At 37.7% G+C, this 10,593-nt stretch overlaps 1 protein-coding gene across 1 annotated transcript; it reads left to right on the top strand.

Annotated features, from left to right (window-relative positions):
• Positions 1-6,153: 6,153 nt before the first annotated feature.
• TLR6 (toll-like receptor 6) lies at positions 6,154-8,544 on the top strand. The gene has a single exon (XM_006873230.1). It carries the CDS (start codon positions 6,154-6,156, stop codon positions 8,542-8,544), a length of 2,391 nt encoding a protein of 796 aa, XP_006873292.1.
• Positions 8,545-10,593: the final 2,049 nt, after the last annotated feature.

Here is a 10,593-nt window from a genome sequence, read left to right as displayed (position 1 = left end):
CGTTGCTGAAACCTGTTTACCAGGATACTCAAAATACCTGCCGTGTAACTGCCAGCATCACAGCCACACACAAGCCATCACAGTCTAACAAACTGACAGACAAGTCATAGAACCTTGGATGTAGGAATATAGTACTCAAAAGTATCGTATTCAGCAAAAACAATGTTCCAAAATTGCTAGATAATTGATCATTCCAATTATTTTGGAGATGTTCCATATGGTGATTATAACAACAACAAAAACAGGTAAAGGTTAAAACTTTTTCACTCTGATGATAATTTCACATTCAAGTTATAAATTCTTACCGATAACTATTTTTTAAAGTATTTTCTTCATATTGCAATTGTCATAAGTGGCTTGCTCACAAAAATTTAGAATTTTGATTAATGTTTTATTCTATAGTCTAAAAAAAACCTACTGGCTGGCTCACATATTTTCTTTGCTGTGCCACCTTTGAAAGGGAAATTAATATTTTGGTGTAATCCCGGGAAGGTCCAACAGGTGGCACAAAACTATTTCTAAGATACTTGCTTTTCTAAAACAGAAACCTAGGAGTTGGCATCTCTCCAGCATTTCGTTTTCTGTACTTTCAGAAGTCATTTTCTCTTCTTCTGAGAAAGAAATCTTGGTAAGTAAAATTATTTTTTTTAACTTTTTCAGATTTTCCATAATAAACAAGAGCATACTAGTATGTAATAGATATATAGTATATAGTATAAAGGAACAGGTATCATATTTTTTACATTTTTGCAATGTGATTTTAAGTGTTGTTTTTCTCAATATTGTAAATGTCCTCTCATGAAAGATATTACAGTAGGACATATTGGTGGCTATCTTGCAGAGATACAAAAATAACTAGCATTTATAGTGTGGTTTTTTGTTTGTTTTTGTTAAGAGCTGTTCAGTTGGTTCTGATTCATAACGAGCCAGTTCAGGGTTTCCTAGGAGCAACTGGTGGACTTGAAATGCCGACTTGCAGCTAACATTCCAGTGTATAGACTACAGTGCCATACCAGAACTGTCTTATAATTGTAGAAGAGGGAAATTTTTAACTTATGTAATTTATTTTTGCTGCTCTTTTCTATCTACTATTTTTATCTCTTCACCTTTACATAGTTCCTGGTTTTTAGAAACTTTTAGTTTATACTAATCCTATACCATCTATCAACTGCTATATATTTTTTAGTACTAGACATGTGTTTGTTCTCTGTCGTGCATTCTATAATTATCTATCGCTCTCTGTCACTCATTTATAAACTTTTGGAGAAATGATTGTACCAGTGCTGTTTGTATTTAGATCTTTAGTGTCAAGTCCAGGGCTAGGGCACAGCAGACTCTGAATAAACATTTATTCAATGAAGGAAGTGGAATAAACCAGGCTTTTCATCACTTTGAATCCCACGCTGTTGTACCCAGACGTTCTTCACCTAAAGTTTGATAAATGAAACAATGAAATAATGATGGAATAATTTCTACACTGAAATGTTTTTTTCTGGTTTTTGCTTCTTGTAGTATTGATTCTCATAGATTCCATTTACTATTGCTTTTTTAAAGTTGAAATAGAGTGTCTCTCACCCTATTTTTTTTCTCTCTTCCTTTTTCATTTGATACATTGCCACAAATTTTTTTTTGGACTTTCTTTTTAGAACATTGTGAACTTTCTAATATTCCACACCTATTTCTCTTTTTTTCCTCCCGTATTTTTCACAAATATAAAATTGCCCATCCTGTTCTTTAAGCATGTACACTATGAACGGCTTGAGGATGTAAGCGGCCATGGAGACATATTGTATTTTCAGCAGAATGTGAGAAGAAAAGCTGATGAACTTTCTCACAAAGAGGCTGTTTCAGTCCCCTGAATCTCTTGGGTGAGTTTTCATCTATGTCTTTCTGTCTGTCTGTCTGTGTGTATCTATCTATCTATCTATCTATCTATCTATCTATCTATCTACCTAGCTCCTCATATGGCACTGTAGGGTAAGCACTAGGCTGCTAACCACAAGAACAGTGGTTCAAACTTACCTGGCACTCCTTGGAAACCCCTCCCCATACAAACACATATACACACATGGGAGAGCTAGTGGCAATGTAGGATAATCACTGGACTGCTAACCACCAGGTTGGCAGTTCAAGCCCACCAGCCAATCCATGGGAAAAAGATGAGGCTCTCAGCTCCTGTAGATATTTATAGACTATACAGGGTTGCTCTGAGTTGGAATCAATGCAACAACTCTTAACAACATATATATTAATATTCTACCACATGAACCTTTAAATGTAACAAACACCTTTTTACATCAGCAATATGTTTAAGCTAATAAAATAAAATAAAAGAAGTACAGCTAGAAGTTTCCTTAGAAACCAGGAGAACATGATTTGTCTCATGTACTTTAGACTTGTTATCAGGCAGGACCAGTCCCTGAAAAAGGACATTTTGCTAGGTAAAGTAGAGGCTCTGCGAATAAGAAAAGGAACCTCACCAAGATGGACTGATCTAGTGGTTCAACAATGGGTTCAAACATTGTCAAACATGACAATGATTGTGAGGATGGGATAGGGCCAGCCAGTGTTTTATTCTGTTGTATATAATAGAGTAATTATGAGTCAGTAAGAGTCCTGGTGTGGCACTGTAGGACAAGCACTGGACTGCTAACCACAAGCTCAGTGGTTCGAACTTACCAGCCACTCCTCAGAAACCCTACGTAGAGTTGCTATGAGTCAGGACTCAACAGTACTTAACAACAACAACGTTAGAGTCTCTAGGAATTGACAAAATACAAATTGAAATGTTTTAACAAACTGATACAGCACTGGAAGTCCTCACTGGTATGCCAAGAAATTTGAAAGACTGTTACCTGGCCACCCAATTGTGAGAGATGCAGATTTGTGCCCATTCTAAAGAAAGGCGACCCAACAAAATGTGGAAATCATATAATGATATCATTAATATCACATACAAGTAAAAAATCTCCTGAAGATATTTCAATAATGACTGTAGCAGTACATTGACAGGGAGCTGCTGGAAATATAAGCCAGAGTCAGAAGAGAATGTGAAATGAGGAATATCATTTCTGATGTCAAATAGATCTTGGCTGAAAGCAGAGAATACCAGAAGATATTTACTTTTGCTTTACTAACTATGCAAAGGCATTCGTCTGTGTGAGTCATAACAAACTGTGGGTAATATTGGGAATAATAGGTATTGCAGGACATTTAATTGTGCCCATGACGAACTTACACATAGTCCAAAAGGTAATTGTTCGAACAAAATAAGGGTACACTGAACGGTTTAAAGTAAAGGAAGGGGTGTGCCAAGATTATATCCTATCACTGTATTTATCCAATCTATACTCTGAGCAAATAATCTGAGAAACTGGATTATACAAAGAAGAACACAGCATTAGGATTGGAGGAAGACTCATTAGCAACCTGCAATGTGCAGATGACACAACTTTGTTTGCTGGAAGTGAAGAGGACTTGAAATACTTAATGATGAAGATTAAAGAATACAGCCTTCAATATTAATCTTACCTCAATCCACATTCATGGAAGCAGCAGTCAAGAAATCAAACTAACATCAAGGATCAATCCTATCCCCTCTGTATACAGGGTTGATAGGGACAGGCAATTTAAACATTAGCTACATAAAATGAGGGGGGGGGGCAGCGGCAATAGATACATGAAGTGACTGGCTTACAAGTTTTCAAGAGGGAGTTTAGTTTCAGAGTGTGTAGGGGAAGGTAGAACCCCCGGCGAATCATTTTCATCTTGTCTAGACTGGTCTGGTGAAAGGAGATGGAGATAAGATTCTTATGATTCAAAAGTGAGTAATTGTTATTGTGATTAATTGCAATAGAAGTTTTGTAACATAAAGGGGGGAGTAGTTAATCTTACAGTCCAGGAACAGAAGACCCTAGGACCATCAAGGAAGAAGAGCACAAGTGGAATGTGGGACCCTATCCAGAGAAGCAGTGATTGAGGCAGAGATGATGACACGGAGAGAGGGAGCAGTTGAGGACCCTGGACTCATGAAAAGAGAAAGACTGTGTGCTGGCAGCCAGGAGGCAAGCTTGCAGAATGTGTTCTTTGATTAGTTGTTTAAATGATTGTATATTCCCAAGTGTTTTTGTGTACACTGAAACAAAACAAAACAAAACAAAAACAACCAGAGGGATAGAAGCAAATACTGCTGAATGATGATGCATGGACGCGATTGTAATCATTGCAATGAAATGAAATACAACAGGCTGAGTGTAAAACTGATGTTCTCCCATGCAAACTACCACTCAATTCACAATAAAAAGAAAAAAAGCAAACATCGTATTGCATTAGGCAAATCTCTTTTAAAGTGTTAAGAAGCAAAGATCGTTTTAAGAGCTAAGATGTGTCTGACTTACGCCATGGTATTTTCAATTGTCTCATAACCATATGAAAGTTGGACAATGAATAAGGAAGACCATAGAAGAAATGACACACTTGAATTATAATGATGTAAGAGCATGAAAGTACCATGGATTCTCAAAAGAACAAACAAATCTATCTTGGAGGAAATAGGCGGGTGAGTCAAAAATTGTTCGTCCTCCAGTTATATGAAAACTTCTGTTGACTGCCCTATCTTGTCATTGTTTTCCATTCAAGGTCACCTGCTGTGAAGGTGTGAACTTAGACATCTGGAAATAAAATTTGGACTGATACTTGAAGGAAGGTAAAAGTTTGTTTTAAAAAACGTGTTACTGGTGGATTCATCATTTATGAGCCTTAGAGATGGAGTGGCAGAGTATGGAATGGAAGGAAACATCCTCAATGGCTGACCAAGAAAGAGTTCAAATGTCAACTATCAGCTGGAAATGAATGCTTATAGTTTTCAGGGATTCTCAAAGGCCAGTATTGGAACACTATCTGGGAAAAGGTTCAATTGCCGACTGTGCTTGTTAAAGTGAGATGCTCACTGAAGAGCTGAAGCCTCAATTTGGGACTAAACTCAGATGACTGCTATTCAAGGGCTTTGGGATCTTGCATGACAATGCACATCCACACACCTCTGCTCACACTGTTGACACTCTGTAAAAATTTCCTTTTGAGGGGTTAAAACATCCTTCCTATAGTCCTGATCTTGCTCCGTTGGACATGCTTCATCCCCTGAAAGCAGCCCTTTGAGGATTAAGATTCACCTCTGATGAAGAAGTGAAGAGAGCAGTGCATTTGAGGTTCGAAGCTAGGCTTAAAACTTTTTTTTTTTTTTTTTTTTTAACAAGGGAATACGAAAGCTTGTTGACAGATGGAAAAAGTGTGTTGAAAAGCAAGACTATGTTGAAAAATGATGCATTTTTTTCTTTCTAAAAGTTGATTAAAATAAATTCTACAGCCAGAGTACAGATAATTGTTGATTCGACTTTATATACCCAGAATGTTCCTTAGAAGTGAGACTGGTGAGACTTTGTCTCTTATCCTTTGGACATGTTGTCAGGGTAGACCAATCCCTGGAGAAGGACATCAGGCATAGTAAAGGAGGATATCAGTGAAAAAGAGGAAGACCCCTTAATGAGATAGACTGACATAGAAGTGCAACAATGGGCTCAAACATAACAACAATTGGGAGAATGGGACAGGACCCAACAGTATTTAGTTGGGTTGTACATAGGGTTGTTAGGAGTTGGGACTGACTCAATGGCACCTAACAACAACACAGGGTTTCCGAGGATCAAGTGGGTTTGAATCACCAACCTTGAAGTTGGCAAGCCAGTGCTTATCCTACAGTGCCACACCCTTTAACTGCTGCTCACAAATTCTGATCTGGATGTCTCTTTAGTCCTGAGAAAGTTTTGAAATGGGTTAAACAAAGACAAATTGTTGAGTCATCAGACAGGTCAAAATACACAATCAACATTTCTTGAGAACAAGTATTCATATTGCCCTCTCTGGTAGCAGCAAGTCACATAACCAAGAAAGATACCACTTTAATTTAAGGGGACAGAAATGACTTTGATGGTAAATGAACAACTTATCAATACTTTGTGTTTAGCTAATGGAGGTTTTGAGAAAAATGATCTAATCTAATGCAGTGTACTATATATTATATATATTTCTAGAGTTTGGATCCGTATCAAGATACTCTGAAGAACAACAATCTTTTGTAATAACTATGGTGACATCATGATTGAAGACAAAGAACCTATTGTCAGAAACTTTCGTTTTGTTTGTGTCTTGGCCTTAACATTTGGAGCCATAATTCAGTTCTCTACTGAAAGTGAGTTTACAGTAGATCTGACAAAAAGAGGCCTTACTCAGTTTCCAAAAGACCTACCACCAAAAACCAAAGTCTTAGATATGTCTCAAAACTATATATCTGAACTTCAGGTCTTGGACATCAGCATTTTGTCAGGATTGCAAGTTTTGTTACTTCCTCATAATAGAATCCAACAACTTGATCTTACTGTTTTCCAGTTCAACCAAGATTTGGAGCATTTGGATTTATCTCACAATCAGTTGTCCAAGATAACCTGCTACCCTGTTGTACATCTCAAGCATTTAGATCTCTCATTCAATGACTTTGATGCTCTTCCCATCTGTAAGGAATTTGGCAGCTTGATGCAGCTGGACTTCTTAGGGTTAAGTGCCACAAAGTTAAAAAAACTAGACCTGCTGCCCATTGCTCACTTGCATCTAACTTACTTACTTCTGGATTTAGAAGGCTACAGAGTGAAAGGAAATGGAATAGAAAGTCTTCAAATATTCAATACAAAGAAACTTCATCTTATTTTTCATCCAAATAATTTTTTCTCTGTTCAAGTGAATATATCAGTTAACACATTAGAATTATTAGAACTTACTAACATTAAATTAAACGATAAGAACTGTCTAAAGTTAACTCTCCTTTTATCAGAACTCATCAGGGGTCCACACTTATTAAATTTCACCTTGAACCATGTGGAGACAACTTGGAAATGTTTGGTTCAAATTTTTCAATTCCTTTGGTCCAAACCTATAGAATCTCTAAATATTTACAGTTTGATAATAGTTGAAGGCATTAATAAAGAGAATGTTACTTATTCTAACACTACATTAAAAGCATTGAAAATAGAACATATTCAAAATAGCGTGTTTCTTTTTTCACAAGATGACTTATATACAGTATTTTCTGAGATGAACATTATGATGTTAACCATATCGGATACACCTTTTATACACATGCTTTGTCCTCAGAAACCAAGTACATTTAAGTTTTTGAACTTCACTCAGAATGTCTTCACAGATAGCATTTTTGAAAATTGTTCGACTTTATTTAGATTGGAGACACTTATCTTACAAAAGAATGGATTAAAAGATCTTTTCAAAATAGGTCTTATGACTAAGTACATGCCTTCTTTGGAAATACTTGATGTTAGCAGGAATTCTTTGGAATTTAATAGACATGAGGGAAATTGCACTTGGGTTGAAAGTATAGTGTTGTTAAACTTGTCTTCAAATATGCTTACTGATTCTGTTTTCAGATGCATACCTCCCAGAGTCACAGTACTTGATCTACACAATAACAAAATAAAAAGCATTCCTAAACAAATCAGAAAATTAGAAGCTTTGCAAGAACTAAACATCGCTCTCAATTCTTTAACTGACCTTCCTGGATGTGGTACTTTTCACAGCCTTTCTGTCCTGATCATTGACTATAATTTAGTTTCACACCCATCAGCTGATTTCTTCTATAGCTGTCAGAATATTACATCAATAAAAGCAGGGAACAATCCATTCCAATGTTCGTGTGAACTAAGAGAATTTATCAGAAATATAAGTCAGATATCAAGTGATGTGGTGGAGGACTGGCCTGAGTCTTATAAGTGTGCCTACCCAGAAAGCTCTAAGGGGACCGCACTCAAGGACTTCCACATGTCTCCATTATCCTGCAACCCAGCTCTGCTGATTGTCACCATTGGGCTCATCATGCTGCTGGTGGTGGTTATTGTGACCTTCCTGTGCATCTATATGGATCTGCCCTGGTATCTCAGGATGGTGTGTCAGTGGACTCAGACTCGGCACAGGGCTAAGAATGTACCTTTAGAAGAACTCCAAAGAAATCTCCAGTTCCATGCTTTTATTTCATACAGTGAGCACGATACTGTCTGGGTGAAGAATGAATTACTACCAAACCTAGAAAAAGAAGACCTACAGATTTGTCTCCATGAAAGAAACTTTGTGGCTGGCAAAAGCATCATTGAAAACATCATCAACTGCATTGAGAAAAGTTACAAGGCCATCTTTGTTTTGTCTCCCAACTTTGTTCAGAGTGACTGGTGCCATTATGAACTCTACTTCGCCCACCACAAACTCTTTCATGAAGGGTCTGATAAGTTAATCCTGATCTTACTGGAACCCATTTCACAAGACAACATTCCTAGCAAGTATCATAAGCTGAGGGCTCTCATGGCACAGAGGACTTACCTGGAATGGCCCACTGAGAAAAGCAAACATGGACTTTTTTGGGCTAATATTAGAGCTGCTTTTAATATGAAATTAACAGTAGGCACTGAAAATAATGATGTGAGAATTTAAAAGAAAAAAGCCAGGAGATTCAACTTAATTTAAGAAACCCTTGTGACTTGAATTCGGATGATCACTCTGGTTTTGTTACTATCTAGATGATGTCTCTATCATTCTCCTGCCTGCATGAAAGATTTAATGAAAACTCTGTCTCAGCTGGAGAATTGGACTGGAGAATTGGGCTGATGATTAGACAGTTACAGAAAACAATTTTTTCCCTCACATATCTAAATGTGATAGTTAAAGTTATGTGTCAACTTCACTGTGCCATGATCTAATATAATGAGATCTGCTATGAGCAACCAATCAGTTGAAAGGAAGTTTTCTCAAGGGTGTGGCCAGCCTCCAATATATTGAACATTTGGACAAAGCATGCTTGTTTTTACCTGGGTTTGGATCCTACATCTGGCTTGTCGTCTGACCACTGGTTCTTTGGACTTGAGCCAGTGGCCTGCTGTGTTGCCTACTGTATTGAGAGTAGTTAGCAGCCCGCTATCCTACCTGTCGACCTTGGATTCATCTACCTCTGCAGTCAGATGCTTGCTGCCTGACCTTGGTCTCAGCAGCCCTGCCACTACCTGAGTCACAAGAAGTCTCCAAGCCCAACTTCTGACCCACAGATTTGGAACTCTCCAACCTTTACAATGGTGTGAGCCATTTCCTTGATATAAACTTCTGTGTAATACATTTCACTGGTTTTCTGCTCTTGAGAACTCAGCCTAAGACTCTGGGTCAACGTTGATTAAATTTTAGATACTGTTACATAAATACATAATTAGCCAGTGTGAATCATAACCTAATAACCTGTATACATAAAGGGAAATCTAACCTTGGTTTATATAGATTATTGAAGTCAAAGACATAAGATTTACCTGATTGTCAAGGGAACTCAGAGCTAAATTTATTTGTAACCAAATAATAAATGATTGTCTTAGAATTTTAGCTAAGACTTCAAAGCTAACAAAAGGGAATAAATGCCCCCACATTTTAAATTGTGAGACTAGACACAGCTTTATTAGATTTACAAAACAATAGCAGAAAAGTACCTGCAACCATCAATTCATTATTCATCTCCAGTCCATATGAAAGAAGATGATATTTAAAAGGGTGATTAGAGAATTGTTGAGTGGAGGTGCCAGACCTGTGGTGAGAAAGGCAAATGAGAAAGACCCTAAGCTAGTCATAAGAAGAATAGCCTTGTATCCCACTAAAAGCTTACAGTGTAACAGGAATGAGCAGATCCTGGTGCAGCTAGTCGGAATGATGAGAAAGCTCTTGGAAGAACTTGATGAATGTCTCTGAAGTTTGGGGGATCATAGGCATTGTGGACATAAAACCCATTGCTGTCAAGTTGATGCTAACTCATAGCAACCCTGGTAAATGTTGTTGTTGTTGTTAAGTGCCGTAGAGGTAGTTCCGATTTATAGAGACCTTGTATAGGGTTTCTGAGGAGGTGGGTTTGAACTACCGACCTTGTGGTTCATAGTCCAGTGCTGATTCTACAGTGCTTGATAAATATTTGTTGAATGGATGGGTGAAAACTTCCCACCTGGAGAATTCAGAAGATAAGAGGTTAGCTTGACAACCTTGGAACCACAGGGCTCTGTGATACAGGGATCAAGGCATAGTTTGAAAAAGGGAAATAATACTAAGATGTTTGGCTGTCTTATGAATATTGATTTCCCTTGCCTACTATTGTAAAATGGACACTTGAGTTGGACAGAAAGAAATGTCAGAAAACTTGTAAGCCGTCTTTAACCTATAACTGATTGGAATACCTAAAAGGGGTCCTAGAACTTGCCCAGTGAAGTAGGCCTCCTGTGGAGCCATTGTAGTGTATAGGACCTTCCGTGGAAGCCTTCTGAGGTGGGACATTCCCACTAGAGAGGACAAGCAGACCAGCCTGGAACAGCTAGAGTGACAGAAGATACATCTTCAAAGAAAGATCATGAGGAAAAACCCAGAACAAAAATGGCAGTATGACTGGCTACTGCAAAAATAAGCAAGTTGTTTGCTGGGAAGCAATCAAGGCAAGCAATAAAGTTCCTTCAGGACAAACCC

Source organism: Chrysochloris asiatica, unplaced genomic scaffold (assembly GCF_000296735.1).
Source record: "Chrysochloris asiatica unplaced genomic scaffold, ChrAsi1.0 scaffold00230, whole genome shotgun sequence".
Taxonomy (NCBI): domain Eukaryota; kingdom Metazoa; phylum Chordata; class Mammalia; order Afrosoricida; family Chrysochloridae; genus Chrysochloris; species Chrysochloris asiatica.
This window is presented reverse-complemented; position numbering and strand designations above follow the sequence as displayed.

What these genes read in the sequence shown, in the direction of transcription:
- TLR6 (XM_006873230.1), top strand. Translation starts at nt 6,154, where the DNA reads ATGATTGAAGACAAAGAACCTATTGTCAGAAACTTTCGTTTTGTTTGT.